This window comes from Lygodium microphyllum, chromosome 26, assembly GCF_053477565.2.
Source record: "Lygodium microphyllum isolate KBCC chromosome 26, Lygodium_microphyllum_v1.1.10, whole genome shotgun sequence".
Lineage (NCBI taxonomy): Eukaryota > Viridiplantae > Streptophyta > Polypodiopsida > Schizaeales > Lygodiaceae > Lygodium > Lygodium microphyllum.
Window position 1 is genome coordinate 40,263,962 of NC_141160.1, and position 24,188 is coordinate 40,288,149.

The 24,188-nt window shown below is 41.0% G+C and overlaps 1 protein-coding gene across 2 annotated transcripts; it reads left to right on the plus strand.

Annotated features, from left to right (window-relative positions):
• The first annotated feature begins 1,485 nt into the window (after positions 1–1,485).
• LOC148013175 (uncharacterized) lies at positions 1,486–5,079 on the plus strand. 2 transcript variants are annotated; one of them, XM_087668152.1, is made up of 3 exons: positions 1,486–1,811; positions 1,944–3,993; positions 4,316–5,079. In XM_087668152.1, exons 2-3 carry the CDS (start codon positions 2,388–2,390, stop codon positions 4,585–4,587), a joined length of 1,878 nt encoding a protein of 625 aa, XP_087524278.1. In that variant the 5' UTR covers positions 1,486–1,811; positions 1,944–2,387; the 3' UTR covers positions 4,588–5,079. The 2 variants fall into 2 exon arrangements, with proteins under 2 accessions (XP_087524278.1, XP_087524277.1); XM_087668151.1 differs by having other exon boundaries at positions 1,486–3,993.
• Positions 5,080–24,188: the final 19,109 nt, after the last annotated feature.

Sequence of the window (24,188 nt, forward strand, 5' to 3'; positions counted from 1 at the left end):
CATATACCTCCCCCAAGGATAGGTGTTGAATCCCCATACCAAGTGGAAATGTTTTTACTGTCGTGGAAGCATGGACGGCTCCGATGGTGAGAGGTCTCCCAGCAGGGATCATATGAAGTAAGAGGTGGATAGGGTGCCAGGGGGAACTCTGGCTAGTAAATTTTTTACGCACCTAGGATCTACTTGGTCCCCTGTATGGTGCACGTTCTACTTGGGACACCTAAAAACGCTAGCTATAGGTGGATTTGATCTTGGTGATGTGTAAATATGCCGGATGAGGCAGCACATGAAATTTCTCCTGTATGGGCGGGAGAACACACTTATGCAACATAATCAATGAATTTGTTTTATTCTAATTGTATGTCTGTGAGTAATTACACAAACGAACAACTGTGCATAAAATGATTCTTTTTAATTAATGAAGCTGTTTTTATGTGTTTCACATAATATGGTAGGTAATTAGATAATTAAGAACTTTCATAGAGGGAAGGATGTGGATGGATTCTAGACCGTCTAGTCCTATGGCAAGGTACTCTCGGTTAGCTGAGAGGCTTCCCAAAAAACAAATGCTAGAAAGAAAGTCGAGGAAGGGCCGATTCACTGACTTACCTAGGGTTTGGTCTCAGAACCCGAACTGTAAATTATCTTAGGGGAAATGTAAGGCGGATGTGCTAGAGTACTGCGAGGGATTTCATAAATCCTCACTAGTACTGGAAAAAAACATTGTACTCCATGAACCAAGGGTAATGGAAGTCATTTCTTCCGGACAAGAAGTCTCTCGAAGGACACCTCCGGATGTGAGCTAGTTGTTGATAGGTGACTATTAGGTCAATTAGGAACCTTCAGGTCGGTTCTTCGTGGATAACAACAGGATACTTTCCTTGCAGGGTAGACCTAAGGTTAACTAGTCGGACAAACAAAATCCGATCATTTTGGTTAGAATACGGATGGCGACGGCTAGAAGGTCAACTCTAGGCAACTACTAAAACACTATTCGTTACATAATCAAGGGCGGGTACGTTACACAAAACTAGTGCTAACAAAAACTTTTTCCCCATTGGATTTGGAGAAACTAATGCCAAAACTAGTGCTCATGAGAAACTTTTCCCCCCATTGAATGGAAAAGAGGAAGAGGTTGAATTGTGAGCAATTTTTGGGCTAAGAATCATGTCATTAGTAGGTTTTCTATTTGAAATGTAAGACAAACATACTTTACGACCAACATCGCTTCGACCAATCTCGTCTTTACACGATGGAAACTTGCCCCTGCAATAGGTCCATTTTCACATGGTCGTTTGATCAAAATATTCACCACTGAGCTGACGTGGTGCGTGAAGATTTGTTGTGGCACAAAATTGGAGTGCCGATAGGCAGAAAACAGCCTGGATTATGCACGGCAGGGAGCAAAACATCCACATCAGCACACGCTCCTGTGCTGGTGCCGGTGTTGCAACCGCTGGCCCTCATGAGGCATGTGCTTCAGCTATCCGTTAAGTGTGAACCGAGAGCGTGTGTTGGTTCGTGTTAGGTGTGAACCCGGCATATGTACGTCTCGAGTCATGACCTTACCCTGACTTGACATGTGGCTTCGGGGATCACCTGGGTTCGGCACCCGCCCAAAGGACGAAGAAGCTCTCGATCGACCGCAATGAAGTCGCAATCCATCCTTCCATGACAGAACAAGCGTAACTTCTCTCTCCCGCAGCAGGGTTTCAGCAACCATATTTCTCTGCATGAATGTGCAGGCTCTGCTAGGGTTTTGAAGTAGGGTTGCAGCAATCATATTTCGCTGCATACATGTGCAGGCTCTGGTAGGGTTCTTCTTCAATTTTGAAACCACACATGCTCTGAAGAGCATGCTATTAGGATAAGCTTTGGATCTGCAGATATCAGTTTCTATCTTCGGTGGAAATTGTTCAACAAGGGTTTTTGTGCAATAACAGGGACTCTTGAACCACTGGAACAGCATCTTTTGGCTAATGGATGCTAGCCTGCCCTCAACCATCCGTCCAGACAGTTTCTTGAGACAGAGCAGGACATGCTAAGAATTAGAGGGGGCTTCTGTCTGCCATCTTTCTTTCAAGCATCAGTAATGGTTTGGTGCAATAATGGTGACTCTTGAACCACTGAAGCAGCGTCTTTTGGGAAATGGATGCTAGCTTGCCCTCAATATTCAGTCCAGACACAGAGCAGGACATGCTACGAGTTAGAAAGGGGCTCCTGTCTGCCAGTTTTCTTTTGAGCACCAGTGAACACACCTACAGGAGAAAGAGCAGGAAATTGTAAGGGTTTTGTTGGGGCTCTCCTGTCATCTGCATCAGTGCCGAGATTTTGCTGCTAGTATTGTTAACAAACTCCAAGAGGAAGTTGGAAATTTCGTTAGCTTTATGGTGGTTTTTTTCAATCTTGTAGTGTACATATCATTATCCTGCATTGCGGGGTTTTATGCCACTTCCTTTCAGTTGTCCTCATGGTTTCTGCAAGGCCTTCATTATTATTTGTATCCAGAAAACCCCAATGGGGTAGAACAGCAGAAAAATCAAAGTGGGAATGGATACACAAGTACGCATGTGAAGGCACATGAAAACACCTTGGTAGATGCAAATGATGGTGACACTGCAGGAAGACAATCAGTGTCAAAGGAAGAAAACCGTACAGATATTGGAAAGCAGCAAGATAATGGTTCGTTACTGTACAAAAGAGCAAAGAAGAGGAAAGAGAAAACTAAGGATCAGTCGAGTTGGGACGAAGGAAGTTCACAGCTCCTGCGACTCACACTTGTTCCTGCACATTTGCAGGGTCGCCTTTTTTTTCAGGACTATGACAAAGTTATTGTGTTTTCACTGGTTGGACTTACAAATCTGCTGGCTTGTGAGGTACTTACATACTTTACTGTTTCTAATCCTGAGAAGTTATCAAGGAAGAACGATTTGCTTAGAAATGATAAAATAATCCCTGTCTTCATGGGATTATTTGCTGTTTACAAGATTGTCAGAGCTTTGGCTCGTGTTGGATGGCAAGGCAGCACTTCAAGGATATCTGAGTTGACTGTAAGCATTTGTGTGGGCTTTGTTGGATTCATTGTGGCCCTTTATCTGCTGCATTTTGCCCCTGTCTCTGTTATCGATTTTGCCTTGGATAAATTGTATTTGCATGCTACTAGAACTAGTGATGGGGCTGGGTTCGAGTCAATGCAGAGTAATATTCTATCTCCAACCTTTATTAATGCAGTAATGGCCTTGGCTGCTGGGTGTTTGACTGGAATGTTGGTTGTTCCAGCCCATCATAATGTGAGGGCATTTTGGCTAGGCACAGATCAACTGCAGTGGAATATGCCGGTTTTAAGGATAGGCAGGATTGTCAAATTCATGCTCCATTTGAATGTGGTTCTTCCTCTTTTTGCAAGTATCATTTGGATCAAGCCCATGGGTGAGCTGTTCATTTCCTCCAAACCATCAGTTGAGCTCTCAACCATAAGAGAAGCATTTGAACCTACTGAGCAGTTGCAAGAGTTACATATAGCTGAAGAAACCGGAAGAAAACATACAGAAGAGGAAAGGCCAACACAGCTTGATGAAGGGCCAGTGGCAGATGATCAGAGTACTGGCCCATCAGATCTACTGCAGCAAGGAGGAGAACACAATGTGAAGAAGCTAACTCTTACTAATGGAAAAGTTGATCATGCCGGGAGTCTGCAAATTTCATTCTGGGGAAAATTGCTACTCCCAGCTCACTCAGCAGATGATTGGGCTCAGGATTTCGGCATGTTAGAGACAACATTGAGAAAACTTCAGTATTGGGGACTTTTTGCCACAGGATTACTTCAGTTATGCCTGTTCCGTGTATGCATTCAAATATATCTAAATGAAGCTGTCCTAGTGTGGTATGAAAGCTTACACCGCAGTAAGACAAATAATTTGGAACTAACTCGAGCTAAACTACTTCTGAACAGTTACTTTATATGCCGAGCTGCTGTTCAGTTGTTTTGTCCAGGTATGATGATGATTCTCTTTCTTGGCATGTCACGGGTCTGGGAAAGTCATACCATTAGGCTGGCAGACTCTTCTTCAAGTTTGCTTTTGTTTAGGGGTGTGGCATTGTTTATGGCTTGGTGGGTTGCCTTTTCATGGGCCCTCCTAACTTGCATCATCCTTGGGCTATATCGTATTGGGTTCTTTCTGGCTACTTAAAAGTGTTTGTGGACCATACATGAGATTTGAGTTTGAGCTTTTTCAGAGCTTCCGATGCTCAATTTGAGGTTTTATGATCTGGTTTAGGATACTTGAATGAAACTTGGACTTCCTTTTTCTCACAGGCATATTTACACTTGATGCTATAACATATTCAAATTTTCATACATTGTTTCTGTTGTTAATGGTCAAGCTGGGTCACTGTTCTGTATTTTCCAAATCTCTTCTTCATCCTGGTGTTCGGGGGGGCGCATGGATGCCACGAGGGGGTGCAACCATTGGACCCATATTACTTCAATTTAATCTTTGTGTTATACTGGTAGCACTTGGCGTGTCTGCATGTCGAGCAGGATTTGGGTGGACTTTGGCTGTCAGGAAGTGGAATGCTTCTATGTAGTATGGACAGTTCAACATTGATGGCAGCATTGTGCACACTTGATTCCTGTGTCCCACAGGCACATCGTGTGTGGATTGGCACAAGTAACTTGCTGACCATTCGAACAATGGTCATTATCACAACAAAAGACTTTATTTTGCCAGGTGGACATTGTTGAGGTCCAGTTATTGATGAAGTAAGCCTTGGTGGCATCTACTTATGTGATGTCAAGTGGTGCGTGTTGGACATTGTCATGTGAGTCTTAATTGTAACCTGTATGTCCCCACATTACTTGCACACTTGGACTTGCCAGAGACATCTTGTAGATGGACCATTCTCACATCACGTACATATTTTTCATTACTAAATATGTAGGCTCAGTGGTTGCACTTTTGAAACTTGAACCATTCTCACTGTTGTTGACAGACACGTGATACAAACCTGTACTCTCCTTACCCTTCTCCTTTCTAGTGTAGCTTTTTTAAATCGACTTCTATTATAGTGTTATCATGTTCAATATGTCTGGTCTCCTCATGCCTAGAGTTGATTAGTTTGGCTCTTCCAAAATGCGTGCTTTTGCAAACTTGGTTTTGCATTGTACCTTTGGTCTGAAAGGGCTGATATGTGAAACCGATTTGCTAGACTTTGTATATTTTTTGGTAAGGCTTACGTGCATGTCAAACCTGTCATTAGTGCTTAGATACAATTTGTCAGCTTCATACGAGATCAAATTGTGGGAAGGCTTGTGTGCATGTCAAACTTATGGCTAGTGATTATATACAAATTGTTAGCTTCATGTGATGTCAAATTATGTTGATGTGGAGTTCTTTTATAACGTGGAAATCTATTAATATATAAGGAATATCTACATTAGCCCAAAAATGTGGGATGTTGAGTAGTATATGCCTACCTATTCTTTCTTGATGCCTTAAATGCAGCCCTAAACAGGATGCCTTATACGCAGCCCTAAAGAGATGGTCCTTACCAACCCCTTCCAGAGCTATCAGATCTTCCTCTTTGCATTTAGTGCTATATAGGGTCATAAACCTAGGCAACTTGCTAAAAACACTTTTGTTCTTGAAATTCCAAGTATGTCCGAGGGCTACAATGCCTATTACATTCCAGAGGGTCAAAGAGCCTTGGTTGAGCTTCCCTAGATCTCCTAACACACTAGTCTTGGTTCTTAGTGCACCATCCATGCCCATTGTCTCCATCCATTTTCTTAGTGTAAAACCAAAGCGGTTTAACTTTGGGCACTTCCAAAAAAGATATTGCATTGATGACTCCTTCCTTTTCATAATAGCCAAGAATGTCGAAAACATTTAGAAATGAAACGTTAGAAATGTGTTTCATAAGTTTATTTCAAGAGGGGCTAAAATAAGAAACATGGGTTTTTTAATAGTTTAACTAGAAAATTAGATTTTAACCTCTATGGGACTTTCTTAAATAAAAAAAGCCAATTGAGTGAATACACGAGTGTTAGGTGAGAATAATGCATTGCACAACTATGATCCATTATTGATTTATGTCCAAGTTAAGTCTTTGGGCTATACTATGGTTCAAGCTTGAAACATTATGATTTATACATATTATATAAATAAAATTAAAATAAACATATAAATAGCCCATGTATGATATTGACTAAGTTGAAGTGCAACATCATGATTCTCATTTCAAAATAAATTTATGAAATATCAAAATCTAAAATGGATTATAATATATAATAAATAACTCATAAATGAGATGATACTAACGTCATATAATAAACTCTCAATGCAAAAATAGATACTAGATTAACAAAGTCCAATAACTAAACAAAATCTCAATAAAGTAAGTCTTTTAGTCTCATTCAAAACTTGGGAGTCTTCATGAGTCATTACTCATCATCATCATCATCATCGTGTTTAATATTTCCTAATAGTTTTTGTAAAAAAAAGTCATGTTTTTGTTTCAAACTGTTCTCCCCTTGTGATTCACTAGCACTCACTCACTCAACACGGTAGAGAAAGGTAACATGATATTTGTGAGAGTAAGGTATACTCTTGTACTATTCAATGAAAGAAGCAATACAACATAGGCACATCCCATGACCACACTCTCGTGACGTTGCATATGAGGGTTCACCATTGGATATAGGTAATCACATGTAGAGTGGCAACCAAGTAGGGCTCAAAGTCACTACTACTCCCTATATAGGTGTTTTTGGTAGTAATGCCATGGTATAGCTACAAAGCCCTTACACTCACCCTCGCTTATTGGATTGTTGTCCGTAATAATCTAAGGGTAGAGGTTATTTGACTCATCCGGGGTCTTAACACAGTTTCTTCTAATAAGCTGGCCAGTGTCTATCGGTCTAGGACTTGACGAATTAACGGGGGTCTTAACGCAACCTTTACTATTAGACTGTTGCTGTACTATAACTTGGGGGTCTTGACACAACTTTTCCTATCAAGCTAGTTAGTGTCTGCCTATCTAGATTGCTTTGGTGCTTTGGTTTATTTTAGCTACCATGCGGATCCACCCATGACTCAATTATATTTGAGGAGTAGAGGCGTTACTAGGCCTATGATAAGTCAAGTGATGACTCAAGGGGCATTGGAAGAATTGTTGGAATTCTCCTTGAGCCAGGTGGTAAAGGGGTCATTGCCACGTTCGCGAGTCTCTGCTTCTGAAATCCAAGTGACTTCTTTGAGAGGACATTCTTTTCACTTGGTGAGGTACTCAGGGTACCCTTTGTATTCTTGACACTGAAGGAATGCTTCTACTTCGAAGGGGCCATTGGAGTGAAATTAGAACATGCCAGTCCAATTGGTTATCGAGATAGAACTTGTGTAGAAGGCGGGCATGAAATGCATTACGAATGCAAATGCTTTTTGGCAAGTCAAGCTTGTATGTTACGTTGTTCAAAACTTGAGTGATGCGGTAGGGTCCATAATGGTGGCAATTGAATTTGGGGCTCATATTCTTTGGAAGAGATATATGCTTGTAGCTGATAAGGACCATGTCTCCCTTGGTGAAGAGTACTGCCTTATGTTTCTTATTGGCCTGTTCTATCATGGTGATTTTCCTCTGTTCTAGACTTTGCTTAGCTACTGCGTTGTGGTCTCTCCATTTCTTCAAGAATTCTTTTGCATCCTGATCTTTAGCTTTGGCAGCTCTTGAGGCTAAGGTAAGGGGTGTGATGACTTCTTTTTCTGTAGCTAACTCAAAGGGTGTGTAGCCCATGGCAGAGTGGATTGAGCTGTTATAGTAAAACTCGAGCACATCAAGGTACAAGGCCCAATCTTTTTGGTCCCATCCCGGGCATAGCTCTTGAGATAGTCTTCAATGCCTTGGTTGGCTCTCTGTTTGCCTATTTGTCTCAGGGTGGAAGGAGAATGAGAATCTCAACTGCGTTTCCAGAGTCTTAAAGAGTTCCTTCCACATGCAACTCATGAATCTACCATCTCTATCTAAAACTATGGCTAAGGGTAAGCCATGCAGCTTAAACACGTGTGAAAAAGAGGTGGGCTACCTCCTTGGCATTCAATGGTGGCTTAACATGTATGAAGTGAGCTTGCTTAATAGTCCACCACTATAAAGATGATGGTGTAACCATGGGATTCTGGGAGCTCCACAATAAAATCCATGCTAATGACATCCCATGGCTAGTTAGGTATTGGCATTGGTTGAAGTAATCCTACTAGCTTGGAGTGTGGTGCCTTTACAAGTTGGCAAGTAGGGCACATCTTGATATAGTCCATGACTTCTTCCTTCATGTTTAGTCAAAAGAACTACTTTTTGAGTGCTTTAAGTATCTTTCTTTGCCATCTTGATATAGTCCATGACTTCTTTCTTCATGTTTGGTCAAAAGAACTACTATTTGAGTGCTTTAAGTGTCTTTCTTTGTCCCTTATGCCCACCTAATTTCCCATCATGCACTTAATGTAATATGACTTTCTTCAATTCCACACTATTGGGAATGCTTTTGCCTACAAATAGAATTTCCTCCTCTAGGGTATACATGCAATGCGGTGTCTTGTTAGCTTTCACATCTTCTATAATCTTGTGCATGTCTTGGTCATGTTCCAAAGCCTCCTTCACTAACTTGATGAAGTTGCTCTTGACCACATTGACGGCTTTCAAATCAGCTTTGCAACTTAGAGATGCTATCTTGTTAGTGGAACCTAGCTTGTGTTTGATCTCCAAGTCAAACTCTACTAGAAAGTTGAGCCATCCATCTTGTTTGGTAGAAAAATTTGGTTGGGATCGGAAGTATTTGAGGGATACGTTGCTTGTGAAGACCATTGTGTGTTTGTCTTGGACATAATGCTTCCATTTTCTAAGGCAGTGAATCACTGCTAGCATCTCCTTCTCATGTGTGCTCCATTTGGTTTTGGTATCTCTGAACTTCTTGGATTCATAAGCTATAGGGTGGCCATCTTGCACCAACACATCCCCCCTCCCTCCCCAATGCCATAATTTGATGCATCTATGGAGATCTCGAAGGGATTTGTGAAGTTGGGTACTTTGAGGACAGGGGTTTGACTCATACATTTCTTCATCAACTCAAAAGTGGCATGCTGCTTGCTTCTCCATGTGAAATTGCTATCTCCCTTTGTGAGGTAGGATAGTGGTGCGGTAACTAGCCTATAATCCTTGATGAATCTTCTACAAAACACCGTGAAGCCTAGGAATTCTCGAATTTCCCTCACGGTCTTTAATACATGCCAATTCTTTATTGCTTCTACTTTCTTGGGGTCTACTTTGATGTCAGCCTAGCCTATGATGAACCCTAGGAACTTTGATGTGAACTTATTAAGGGCCCTATAGTCTACACATAGTTGGAGTCCCCCATCCTTCTTCTTGACAAATAGCACTAGGGCACCAAACACGGATTTGTTGGGTCGGATGAAACGTTGCTCTTCCAATTTATTTAACAGTTTCTTAAACTCCATGAGTTTAGTGTGATTCATACAATAAGGGGCTCTAGCTCTGCTGGTGGAACTACCCTTAGGATGAGCTCAATCTTGTGGTCCACATATCTTTTGGGTGGTAGGCCCTTGGGTAGTTTTGTTGGCATCACATCCTTAAACTCCTCAAGTATCTTTTCCACTTCTATATTGTCAACTTGGAGTTTGGGCTTCTTGGTGATATCTTGCTTAATGGGCTGAATCATGCATAAATACACCATGTCCCCTTGCTTTATTGATTTTTCCACTTGTTTGGCATTGCAGGCCATAATGCGAGGCATGATATGGGTAACCTGGCAAGGTGGTTCTTGGGTTGGTGCTCATGGTTGGTTTAGTGAGTGGTTTCACCATTTGGCATGAGACTCTAGGCTTGTTCTCCTTCATCCATACTTTGATTGATGTCCTACTTGGCACTTGGATTCTCTCACAAGGTACTCTAGCGCTCTCTCCTTGCATATCCAACATTATCTCATTAACTTCCTTCCCAAACATTGCAATGACATACTTGTCGTAGAACTCCAGGCCTAAAATGACTTCAAAATTGTCCATGGGAATGACTAAGAAGTCGAGTTTGGCTTTTCATTTTCTTGCTTCTACTTGCACTGCAAAGACTTGTTTAACTTCCTTGGCTTCTCTTTGTGCAAAGGTTATTGTTAACCCTTTTAAGCCTTAGACAATTTGAGTCCATGTTTGGTTGCATAGTCCAAGGTAATGATGTTGTGGGTGTGGCTCCTGTGTCTACCATGATGGCTTGATCCCCTTTACTCACTTTGCCTTTGAGGTATAAGTATTGGGTTGTTGCTATGCAGGCCGCCATGCATTGGGGATGAGCACTAATTGTCCCCACCACCCTTAGGTGGTCTAGGCTCTTGCCACTTCCACTAGGAATTTCTTGGATGCATGGGGGTTGCGGCTCCTCTCCTCCATATGCACTAGTGGTTGCTACTCTTGACCCGCTCAATGAGGCTGTGTCATCCATGGGGCATCGATTTTGATAGTGCTGCACTTGAAACATCTAATCCATGTGGTTAAGCCTTGGGATCTCCACCATGATGTATTTGATCTCGTGGTCTGTAGTGGTTGTTCCCCCATTGGCCAACTATTCCTCTCTTGGCACTAAGGTGGATTGTGATGTGGCTAGGTTTATGCTTGAGATTTGACCCCGCACCTTCAACAATGGGCCTCTAGGGGTATTGGATCTCGGGGTCCAAGAGTTGTTGGTGATGTTGGTATTGAATCTGGTTTAGCTCCCTTGGGCTCTGTCCTTCTTCTTCCTTCTAGGTCCACTAGTCTTTCAGCCATCCTCATGGCCTCAACTAAACTAGTCGACTCCTATCTCTCCACATCTCTTCTGGCCCATTCTTAAATGCCAAATAGGAATCCATGTAGCTTATTGTCAGTGTCCATATTGGGTAGTTGTAGTATGAGCTGCCTATATTTGCTGACATACTCCTTCATCTTTCCTTGTGTTTGCTTGAGGTTTCTCCATTCATCTCTAACTTTGAATCTCTCCATCTTTGGGATGAAATAGTCTTTGCGTTCCTATTGGAGTTCTTCCCATGAAAAAATAGTGTATCCTTGCTTTTGTTCCACTAGGTACCAACTAGCAATGTCTTTCTCTAAGTAAATGGCCACCACTTCTCCCTTCTTGTCTTCAGTGATCTCAAGATACTTCAAGTATCTATCTACTTCTGTGATCCACTTCTTCAAAACCAACCTGTCTCTCTTCTTTTGTACTTGGTGGGTTGGGGCATTTTGAACTTTCCATAGTCGTATTCTGAATTGTCACTCTCCTCCTCTTCCCTATGGTTGTGTCTTTTGTCTTTCTTCTTGTCCTTCTTGCTACTTGCTTCAACTACCTTCTTCTTGTCTTTCCTTGTATCCTGAGCTCTCCTAAAAGTCTCCTCTCTCCCTAACCTATCCATCTCCTCTTGCAATTTGTGTCTTTTCTCTTCTTCTTGTTCTGTATCACCCACTCTATGTAACCGTACTCCACTTCTAGTTTTCTTCTCCTTTCCTCTTCTTCCTCATTCATTTGCATGTTTCTCCAGATTGAGTCCAATAGATCTGACATGCCCTCCAACTACCTCTCTAGTCCAACTACTTTCTTCTCTTAAGCCACTCTCCATTCTTGACCTTAGCTCTTCTTTCTCTCTCTTCCATCATTGGAATGGGTGCATTGTCTTTGTCGTCCTCTATATGGTCGTGGGAAGCCATGCCTTGTCTTTTGATGTTGTCGATGTGGAAAAGTCACATTTCATCTTCGGATGGTGGTCGTGTAGTGGGAAAGTGTCACGTCTTCAAATATTGGTTGGTGTTGGAGTTGTTGTACTAGGGGTCATTACGTCAGGGGTCATCACTCGCGACAGAGGTTAACGTGATGGGGGTCGACACAATGTGGGACGACACGACATGGGGCGTCCAAACATGGGGCTATTAGAGATTGTCACTCCCTAGATAGGCATGAGTGTTACAGTGTGTAGAGCAGGATAGAGCAGCAGCCACATCAGCAGCAGCCATGTCATCATTGCCAGGGCACATGCCACATGATGGCAGTCTACAGTCAGCCAAGTGCAGTCGGACAGGTATAGTCGGACAATTCTGCACCAGTTGACTGCCAACCTGGTCATTATTTGGCATTTTTTTTTGCTATTTATAGCAACCCTCCATCACATTGTCTATCACTTGTATCTGACAAATTTCAGCCTGTTGGTGGTGACGAGATAGCACTTGGGCTGACGGAGATCGAGGTCCTCAAGGTGGAGACATACACATATATTCTCTCTACACTCGCGTGTATGATTATGCATTCTTATACATCATTCTTCAATGCAGATTTTTTGCGTTTCACTATCTCTTTCTCTCTCTCTTCTCTCTCATTTCACTCTTTGTCATGGTCATTCGCTTCCGTATTGCTTCACTTTGACATGGTATCAGAGCATTGAAGGACTGGGACCTATTTAAAGAGGAGTTTTCACCGTGACACAAGGTTGCATTTTCAGTGTTCAAGTGCGAGTAGGTGGGCTACACATCAGAACAAGGCTGAGGCGAGTGTGGGCGTGTGAGAAAAGAGAAGATTTGTTGAAGCTGCTGCTGTTAGAAAAGGAAGAAGATTGTGTTTTTTGCCTTCAAGTGCATATTTTACATTTTCATTGACTTCGACAGCGCGGTTGAAGAAGGTTCGAGAATCGGAGACAAGAGCCCTAATAGGCTGGGTTTTCACATTTAGAGGGGGTTTCTTTTGCGTTTGTGTAGGCATTGTAGGTGAAGATGTCTACAAAGACTGATGTGGAGTTCCAAGCAATCATGGATTGTCCTACCAGCTCTTCCATTAGATCAGAAGCTTGATGATGACAATTATCGTATCTGGTGAGTGATGATGTTGGCCATATTGGAGTCTTATGATCTGTTGGAGCATGTGATGGAGGAGATCAACCGGCCCTTAGTGAGAGATGAGTCCAAACTCTCTTCCAGTGCTCGTGCGGAGTTGACCAAAGCTCAGTCTCATTGGGACAAATTGAGTGCCAGGATTCATTCTTTTCTCTTTCTATCTTGTACAATAGTCATGATAGCCCATATCGATCACTTGATGGTGGCTCGAGAGATATGGCTGGGACTTGACCAGATGTAAAACTAGATGACCAGATGTACAAAGAGAAAGAATCGACATGCCATATTTGTGGTAAGACCAGCCATTGGAAGAAGGATTGCCCCAACAAGGACAAGAAGGATACCAAGAAGAAGGACACGAAGGATTCTCGAGTGGTGGCTACACCCTCATTAGCTACTTTTCTACACTTAGCAATCATTGAGGACCCCACATCGAGGGATTTTGATGCTACGATGATAGCTCCCCAGGCTTGAGAGTGGATCATGGACAGTAGTGCCTCATGGCACATGACTCCTTTGATAGTAGGTGTTACCCATTTGCAACCCTTGCGTGGCAGATTCTCATAGGAGATAGCTCTTCTGTGTTTATTGTTGCTCAGGGTGAGATGCAAATGATTCCAGATGGATGTGGTGGTACCCACACTTTCGAGGTGTTGCATGTGCCAGGTTTAGGGTGTCATTTACTTTTAGTACACAAGATTTGTTCTCTTGGTCTCTGGTGAAGTTTGACAGTGATGCTGTTTGCGTTATTGATTATGGATCGAGGAAGGTTCTCTCTTCAGGGTATGAGGATAATGGCATCTACAAATTGAAGTCTTCTTCTGCTCTTACCTCTCTATGGCGTCTTGAGGCTTGCTTGTTCAAGGTTTGTTGGACATAGTGGTGAGTCAGTAGCCATGTGTCTCCTGCATTCATGGGAAGAAACATAGGGATGGGATTCCCAACAAAGCTTCCAGGTGTTCTACTTCAACTATGGAGCTTGTATCTATGGATCTTTGTGGCCCAATGAGGAATGAGTCCTTGAAGGGAAACTTGTACTTCATGTTGATCGTAGATGACTACAACAGGATGACATGGGCCTACTTCTTAATGCTGAAGTTGGAGGCTTTCTCCCACTTCAAGGATTTGACTTCTCTTCAAGGAGAATTGATTTGATCGGAGATTGAAGACCTTGAGATCAGACAAGGGTGGTGAATTTGTTTGTAATGAGTTTGCTCATTTTTGTGTAGATAAAGGCATTCACCAGGAGTTTGCTAATACCAACACTCCTCAAGAGAATGGCATTTTGGAGTAGAAGAATCAAAGTGTGATTGAGATGGCATGCACCTATTGGAAGAGAGGGAGAGACAGAGAGTGGAGTAGAACCATGAGTTTCAGCTCATCTTCTTCTTCTTCTCATTATTCCATCACGTAGTCTCCTAACTAAAAGTGAGACCTACAATAGGTTTTACACTAACCATCATGTAACTATGGTTAGATCAAGTCTACACCAACTTATTCAATGTCACACACACGTACAACTATATCTAGTTGGTGTCGGTCAATCACATAGACATAAAGAGATACGGGTGGAGCTTGATTTCTAACAATCCCCCCCAAGCTCAAACCATCTGAAACACTCCAAGTAGCTTTCTAAAATAGATGAATTTTTCTTTACCAAGTGATTTGGTAAAGATATCCGCTACCTGGTCTTCAGTCTTCACATGCATCAAGTCAATCTGCTCTGCTAGTACCATTTCTCTAATGAAATGGTAATGTACTTCAATATGTTTATATCTTACATGGTAGACAGGATTTCTTGCAAGCATCACACTGCTAAGATTATCAAAATGCAGTTTCACTTTGCTGTCTAAGTGTATCCCCAAGTTATTCAGTAACTTCAACAAAACCAAACAGCTTCACAAGCCACTAAGGCTGCACCCCTGTACTTAGATTCTGTACTAGACAATGCAACTGTAGGCTATTTTTTACTTTGCCAACTGATCATGCTACTACCTAATCCAAATGCATATCCACTAGGTGACCTCCTGGTACAACCAGCCCAGTCCGCATCGATATACCCTGTCAAGTCTCAAGGGGTTTTTGATATGCATAAAACAGCCTATAATCTGTCATACCCCTTACATATCTCATGATTCTCTTGACTGCATCCAAATGCAGTTTGCGAGGCTTCTGCATGAATAGACTCATCAGCCCCATAGCATAGCTCAAGTCAAGTCACTGGTAGATCAAGTTGCCGACCATCTGTCTATACATGGTAACATTCTCTATCTCAGTCCCAACATCAATCTGTAGCTTGACATTTTGGTCTAGGGGTGTATCCATAGCCTTACATTTAGCCATACCATACTTCTGTAACATGTCATAAGCATATTGCTTCTGCAATAACCATATGCCTTGAGGTGTAGACATTACCTGAGTTCCCAAAAAATATTTCAGCTCACCAAGATCTTTGACTTTGAATTCAGTCTGCAACAATGACTTTATTTCAACAATCTTGCTCTCATCATCTCAATAATTATTAAATCATTGACATAGACAACCAGAAACAGATAGCCATGATCTGTCTTCTTCACAAATAAATTGTGATCTGCATCACCTTATCTAAATCCATGTTGCTATAAATAACTGCTAATTCGAGCATTCCAAGCTTTGTGTGCCTGTTTCAGCCCATACAATGCCTTTTTAAGCTTGCATACATGCGTCGAAAAATTCGGATGCACATAGCCTTTAGGATGCTCCATATTAACTTCTTTCTATAAGTCACCATTCAAAAAGGCATTTTTAACATCCATTTGTCATAACTTCCAGCCTTTAGACGTTGCAAATGCAATGATTTTTTTGACTGTTGCCATTTTAGCTATAAGACTAAAAGTCTCCTCATAGTCAAGGCCATACTACTGTGCATACCCTTTGTATCAAATGATTTATATTCCTTGCCAAGTCCATTCAAAGTGACAGCAATCATATCATCCTTAGATACCTGTGATCCAATAGTGGCAAGCTGGTCCGCTATGGTCTTAATCTCTATCGTGTAAGCATGGATGGTTCTGCAGTTCCTAGACATGTTGTTAAATTGCTATTTTAGCTAAATCTTTCATGCATGTGTTACATTTCCATAGTTCTTGATGAGTATGTGCCAAGCATCCTTCGGGGAATCACATTCTAGTGATCTGTATTGCCATAACATTAGATATACATAAGGAAAACCAATGTAGCACTTTGCATGCTCTCTTTGTCCATTGTTTTAAATTTCTTCATCACCAGTTCATAGATCCCAATATCCTCTGCCAACCAAAAATTTCTTCATTTTAAATTTCCACCAGGAAAAATTCTTGTTATCCAACTTCTCTCCAACAATGTGGTGTTGGAAGAGAGGGAGAGAGACAGAGTGGAGCAAAAGATGAGCCTCAGTTCATTGTTATTCTTCTTCCATTATTCTTCCATCATACTAACTGATGAAGAGACTTATACACATAGGTATGACTAACCAAGACTAACTATGGTTAAGTCACCGACTACACCGACTTATTGAATGTCACACACGTGTATAGCTATATCTTGGTCACACACATAAAGATAGACTGACTGAAGAGTAATGGGAGCTTGATATTCTAACACTCCCCCTCAAGCTCAAACCATATGATAAACTCCAAGTGGTTTCCTGAAGTATATAAACTTTCTTTACCAAGAGACTTGGTAAATATGTTTGCTACCTAGTCTTCAATCTTCACATGAATCAAGTTAATCTGCCCTGTAAGAACCATTTCTTTGATGAAATGGTAGTGAACCTCAATATGTTTGGACCTAGCATGGTAGATAGGATTGCTAGCCAACATAACACTGCTGAGGTTATCACAATGCAATCTCACTCTGCTTTCAAGCTGTATTTCCAAGTCTTTCAAGTAGTTTCATCAACCAAACTGCTTCCAAGTCGCTAAGGCAGCTCCTTTGTACTCAGCTTCTATACTAGACAATGTAATAGTAGGTTGTTTCTTACTTTGCCAACTGATCATACTGCTACCCAATCCAAATGCATAACCACTGGTTGACCTCCTATCATAGGCACAACCAACCCAATCAACATCAGTAAACCCTGTCAAGTCAAGAGATTTTCCATATGCATAAAATAGCCCATAATCTGTAGTATCATTTACATATCACATGACCCTCTTGACTACATCTAAATGTGATTTGCGAGGATTCTACATGAATTGACTAATCATCCCCATTGTATAACATAAGTCAAGATGGGTAATAGTCAAGTATATCAAGCTACCCACCATCTATTGATACATGGTCACATTCTCTATGTCATTCCCAACATCAATCTGTAGCTTGACATTTTGATCAAGAGGTGTCTCCATAGGCTTGGATTCAGCCATACCATACTTCTATAACATGTCATGAGCATACTACTTCTGTAGCAACCATATACCTTGAGGCATAGAGACTACCTCAATCCCAAGAAAATACTTTAGTTCACCAAGGTCTCTGACTCTGAATTTAGCATGTAAACATGATTTAATTTCAGCAATGCCCTCTTCATCATCTCCAGTGATGATAAGACCATCTACATAAACCACTAGAAACACATATCCATGATCTGTCTTCTTCGTGAACAGACTTTGATCTGCATCACCCAATCTAAATCCATGTTGCTATAAATAACTACTGATCCGAGCATTCCATGCTCTAGGTGCCTATTTCGGTCCATATAAAGCCTTTTTCAGCTTACATACATGTGTAGGAAAGTTCGGGTGAACATAGCCTTTAGGCTGCTCCATATATAATTCCTCAACCAAATCAACGTTCAAGAAAGCATTCTTGATGCCCATTTGCCATAATTTCCAGCCTTTGCATGCTACCAAAGCAATGACAGTTTTGACTATTGCCATTTTAGCCACTGGACTGAAAGTCTCCTCATAGTCAAGGCCATATTGTTGTGCATACCCTTTTGCAACTAGCCTAGCCTTATAGCATTCTAACGAACCATCTGACTTGCACTTAACCTTGTACACCCATTTGCAGCCAATGGGGACTTTACCTTTAGGCAACTCAACCAATGGGGACTTGCACTTAACCTTGTACACCCATTTGCAGCCAATGGGGACTTTACCTTTAGGCAACTCAACCAATTCCCATGTCTCATTTTCAACCAAGGCTGCATACTCCTCATCCATGGCAGCACACCACTTATCATCTGTAATTGCATCATCAAACTTTGTAGGTTCTTTGTAACCTATTACACCAGCCATATATGTCACGCACTCATTTGTTTTGTCAATTGTAAGCATTCTATGGTGGATTTTGGGCTTGATCATACTCATATACTCTATGATTATGTCTTCTTGATGGATAGAGCCTTTGTGTAGCTTCTCAAATGATTTATGTGATTCTTTTGAGGTTAAGATAGGTAGCCTATTGCAGGGATTATTGGGGCAACTATTCCCATCTCTTTTTCTTGAAGCATTTCTAATCATATTTGGGTCTTTTCTGACATTGGATGGATTGAATGTCTAGTGCAAGGTGACATTGCACTAGCATATTGAAGAGAAGATTAAGAAGCTATCTTGCTTGTCCTTTCTCATGCTCAAGCTGAAATAGACAACCACTTATAGAGGCAGGAAAGGGAAAGAAAGATTACCAGCCATCTATCTTCTTCTACAAGCAATTTATATGCTCTATTTTGCTTGGTATGTGAAGTTTATGACAGGGTTGAATTGTTTGGGGCTGAATAAATAGTGTATGTAAACCTATTAACTGGTTTTCTGACTTTCTGAGATCTCCATAATTGTGGCTCACTCTGAGCTTGCCTCTCATGAGGCGGTACATAACCACTCTCCCTTGCTCCAGGAGTCATAATAGATGGAATGCCCAACTCACTATCCAAACTGTCATTGTTAGATGACTCATAAGCTACTGTAAGTGGACCTATCACATTCTCAAGCATGTTTTCTTTTTCCTTATCTAATCTCCCCCTCATTGATATATTCGTGTCAGTGGACGTAGGAGTACGACTTTGCAAGCATCGTGACCAAGGACTTACTGTAGGTGACCCATCACCTGTAGGACCACTCATAGATGTATTCACTATAGGTGTATTTTTGACATTACTAGTGCTGGCTAATCCATTAGTAGCCACTGCAACAGGATTACCATACCACGATGCCAGCTCATTAAAAACAACATCTCTACTAATCAATGTCTCATGTGTAGATGGTACATAACATGTAAGATTTTCGATCTTGAGCATAACCAAGGAACACACTCTTGATAGCTTTAGGATCCAATTTCTTCCTCTTTTCATCAAGAACATGCACATATGCAATGCTACCAAATACCTTCAAGTGTGAAATATTAGGCTTATGACCATACAACCTCTCATGGAGTTACGTCATGAATCCCTACTGTAGGGATTCTATTCAGCACATAGACAACAGTCACTACTGATGTAGAAGATCTATTCAGCACATAGACAACAGTCACTACTGCTTCAGCCCAATAACCATTTGGTAAACTCTTCTCATTCAGCATAGCTCTTGTCGATTCCATCAGTATCCTATTTTTCCTTTCTGCTACACCATTTTGCTGTGGTGTATAGCTGCAAGGTAACTGTCTTCTAATCCCATGTTTAGCAAGGAACCTGCCAAAGTAATTAGAGACATATTCTCCACCTCCATCTGATCTAAGACATGAAATTTTATAGCTCAACTCATTTTCAGCATGCTGCTTGAAGTCCTTGAATGCATCAAACACATCATCCTTATGTTTCAATATGTAAATCCAAGTATACTTGCTCAAATCATCAATGAAGGATACATAGTAACGAGCACCACCAAACAAAGCATTAGGATACGAACCCCATACATCTGAATGTACCAACCGCAAGGGTCGTGAGCTATTCCGTACATGTCTCATAAATGGAAACCGTGTTTATTTTCCAAATTGACATGCATCCCATACATGTCCAAAGTCATGATACTTGAACTTTGGCAGTCCAAGCACAATATCCTTTTGCTGCATAGATTTTAGCTTTTGTACATTCACATGGCCAATCCACTTATGCCATATGTCAACATCCCGTATAGCACCATTATTATGTGCAAATATGACTGCTTTCAATTATGGAATTGACACATCAAGAGTAAACATTCTGCCATCTCTTCGGCCTCTAGTAATCAATTTGCAGCCATTACCATATTCTTCAACAAAGCATCCATCTTCTCCTTGTCTTTCTACTTGACATTCATCAGCCACACTAGAAGGTTATCAGAGTACCCAGACACAAAGAATCTCTTAATGAAGAGACTCTTGAGGTTGTTGAAGTCAGTCCACTCATCAGCATCTAGACTCATGTACCAAGTCCTACCCTTATCTCCTAAGCATAGACCAAAAGCTTGTGAGCGTAGAGTAAGGTCAGTGAGGCCGTTGGCCTCACAGACTTTGCTCGAATTGCTCTACAAAGCTATATGGGTCATTATTTGGCTGGTACTTGTCTAGTTTCTTAGCCACAATAGGGATTCTTGATTGGATCTTAGAGTCTTGGTTAACTCCTAAACTTGCAAGCAACGAGGTTGCCATTGCAATGACACTTTGCTTTGTTGACGAGTTGTCTAGCAGCCGCTTTGTAAAAGAAGCTCGCTCAATGTGAGATCACCTTCCAATGCTCTTGTTAGGACTTAAACTTCATCGTATATTTTGTACTAGTTTACACCTTCTTATTAGTATGCATGTAGTCTTTTGAATCAGCATATGTAAAAAAACCTTTATCTTTCATATGATGTTTCACCTGAAAGTCACGTCACAAGTTAAAAAAGTCAGATAGTTGTATTTGAGCAGTTGATTTTTTATCAAGAATGGAACACGACTGAGTACAACGCCCAGAATTGGCGGTTGATGTTTAATCCTATTATCTTCTAATTGTCTCTTGAATGTTATTGTGATTCTCTTTCAAATTGTTCAATCGATGATGGCTATGGAAATAGGAAACAGTGTAGTATTTGATGATCAACAATTCTATGTTGCTGAGTACGATGTATGCTTTGGGTTTAAATATATTTCCTGAACGTTATGAAGTGCTGATGGTTGTAAATCCATTCAGGATGTTCTTTGTTGTATTGTGTTGTTGTGTTCTCTTAGGTAGAACAATGTGTTTGAATTGTTATGGTATTTGAAGAGGGCACAACACTTTGGTGATCTCTGCCAGTTTCATAAAAATAATTTCTTGACTCAAGAGTAGATCTAGAACCAATTCTTGAGAGATTTATATGACAGGAAGGCTGATGGCATTAATCGTATACCAAGCGCCTTGTATGGGTAGCATTTATGTTAGGCAATTATCCTTATCATTTAAACCCTATTCTTATTAGGAGCAGTTCACAGGAATTAAGGGAGGCATTGGAAAGGCAGCAGCAGCAGCAGGAAGTTTTTCCTGCTGATGCAGAGGGTGTTGCAACATTGGGCAGGCTGGATGAAGAACATGATATACCTGATAGTCAGGGTTATCGAGATGTGGGTCCCTCTGGGGGTACAACAATCGTTTACAATTCTCCTACTAGTATTGAAGAATCTTTTCCAATTCCTCCGAATCCTGAAGGTTCACCTAATGTTTCTGAAGATGAGGAACTATCATTACCATCTAAAGATTAAGAAACTCCTCCTAAGCAGGCACTTGAAAGACTGTGACATATCGTGCTTGGGAGATCATTTTTATTGAAAGGTACAGCTCGTCAATCTAAGAAGTCTTTAAAATTTAATCATTTACTGCCATTGCAGAGGTCTCATAAGCCAAACATTATGAATCCAAATCAGATTGTTAACCCAAATGTTAGAGCCTCTAAGTTTTCGTGAAAGAAAAAAGAAGACCCAGATTGTCATGTGGCTCATTTTGAGACAAGATGGACAACCAGTGGCTTCAACCAAATGTATAGGGACCAAGTCAAAAAGCAACAGTTTGCAGCCACTTTTCAGGGGAAAGCTATGGAATGGTTTGCCAGTTATGGTATGGAAACCTTCAATTCATATGATTCTCTAAAAATAAAATTTTTAGGTAGGTCTCGTAAGGACAAAACTCTGGGAGTTATTCTAAGGAAGACCAAGAAGATCAAATAGAAGACTATATTAGTGGAAGATTATGCCTAGAAATTCAGGAACTTGTTGAATAGGCTAGATGCTGATGATACACCTTCAGTGGAAATGCGGATCACTTATTTTATGAAGGGCATGAGAGGTAAGATTCGGAATCCTATTGCCAATGTAGTGATGGGTTAGAATGATACATTGGACACATTGATAAGGGTAGCTATGAGAGTGGAAAAAAGACTTGGTACCTTTAGATCTAAGAGCAGTAAAGATGAGGACTCTTCAGACTCAGATTCTGATGCCGATTCAAGGTTAGATTCAGACACAGATAGTGAAGATGAGAACAATGATTACAACTCAGATTCAAATGATGATTCAAGTGACTTTGATGAGGATAACTCTAGCAAGAGGAGACATAGGAAGAAAAAGGAGAAATCAGGATTAACAAAGACTAAAAAGAAGAAAGAAAAGGACAAAGATAAGAGGAAGTCAGAGGACAATAAGTTAGATAAAATGATAAAACAGAAGCTAAAAGATTTGGGTATTTTTGAAAGTAAGAAGAAGGAAAGCATTGTGAGATATGCTAGAGAAGGGGCCATGAGACTAGGACTTGCTGGTATAATCCTAATGTCACGATGGCGCAACAAATGCCAGTAATGTAGGCTAGGCCAAGACCTATTCAACCAACTGCAGTAAATTAGATTATTCCTGACACCATGTCACAGAGACCCTTCAGAGGACCTAGAAGAATGTAGGCTAGGCAGCCTTGGAAAAAATTTCAGGCACAACGGCAAACTATCCAAACGAGGGCATGTCGCTATTGTGGAGGTCAAGGACACTTTGTTAGACCAAATTGTGAACTTTGGGCAAGGCATAGGACTGAGAGAGGAATGCCAGTAGCATGGTCCCGCAATGACGAAAGACCTGCATGAGCATCTCATCAGCATCATCCACCTGCCCTAGTTGCAGTAGTCCTTATAGAGTTACCTTATCGAGATGAGAAAAGGCAATCTCTTGATGGTACAGGAACTGCTAGTTGTAAGAAAATTCAGCAAGAGAAGGTTCAAGAAGAGGCAAAGGAGGGACTAATGCTATAAGTATGCAAGTTCATTACGATTTTTCTAATTGCATTGAAATAGAGGAATGTCAAGAGGAACCAATGGTTTTAGCAGTCACCAGAAGTCAAGGTGGTATGAAGCTTGATTGGCAAGAACAAGAGAAGATAAGGAAAAAGGCAGTAAAGCAGGTAAGAAAGGTGCAAAAACTTGTTGAAAAATGTGAAGCTGATCAACTTCAAGATGTAGGGAATTCAGGTCTACAGAGACCTAAATTGTAGGATCAGTTTCCTGAAATTCAGGAGTATGCTCCTAAACAACAGAACCAGTCTCTTGAAGATCAGGGAATAGTTTCTTGAGTAGTGTTGCCAAAAACTTATAGCAAGGAGGCTCGGAAGAGCTATTCCAAGCTTTAGCAAAGTGTTCTCTGCAGTTAACTTTGGAGAAAATCTTGGATCTAATATCAAGATTTAAGGAGAAGTTACTTCTAGAGATCAGGGGCAACAAGGAGTCCTTGAAAGTATAACAATTCAAGATCAAATAGTTCCTGATTGTCAAGTAGTGATACCAACCCGACAGGAAGTGGTGGATGATTAAGTACCTACCATTCAGGTTGAGTATGTAGGTAGTTAGTATGATGACGTTCTATTGGATGGAGGTTCAGTGGTTAATATACCTCCTAAACATACATATTTGGCAAATAAGCAAGAAGAGTTATTGCTAGCCCCATCGTAGGTGCGGATGGCAGACCAAAGGAGGTTATAGCCTTTGGGTATTCTTAGAAATCAACAAATTTGAGTAGCTGGCCTGAAGTTTAGGGTTAGTTTTGTGGTCTTGAGAATGTCAAAAATTGGGGATTCTTATACAATGCTTTTGGGGAGGTCTTGGTTTAGATTGGCTAAACTCAAGCAGGATTGGGGAAATGATTATGTGTGTATTCTATAAGAGGACTCAAGGAAATTAGGTTATCCACAATAAATAAGTTATTTTGAAGAGTTCATCTAGACCTATTGTGGCCCAAACTATTAACCTTGCTGATGAAGTAGAAGATGATGAGGAGGAATTATATCTTCAAGCAAATCCTTATGTAGTTCTAGTTTTTGAGATAGATGTTGATGGTATTATTCAAGGGTATCAAGAG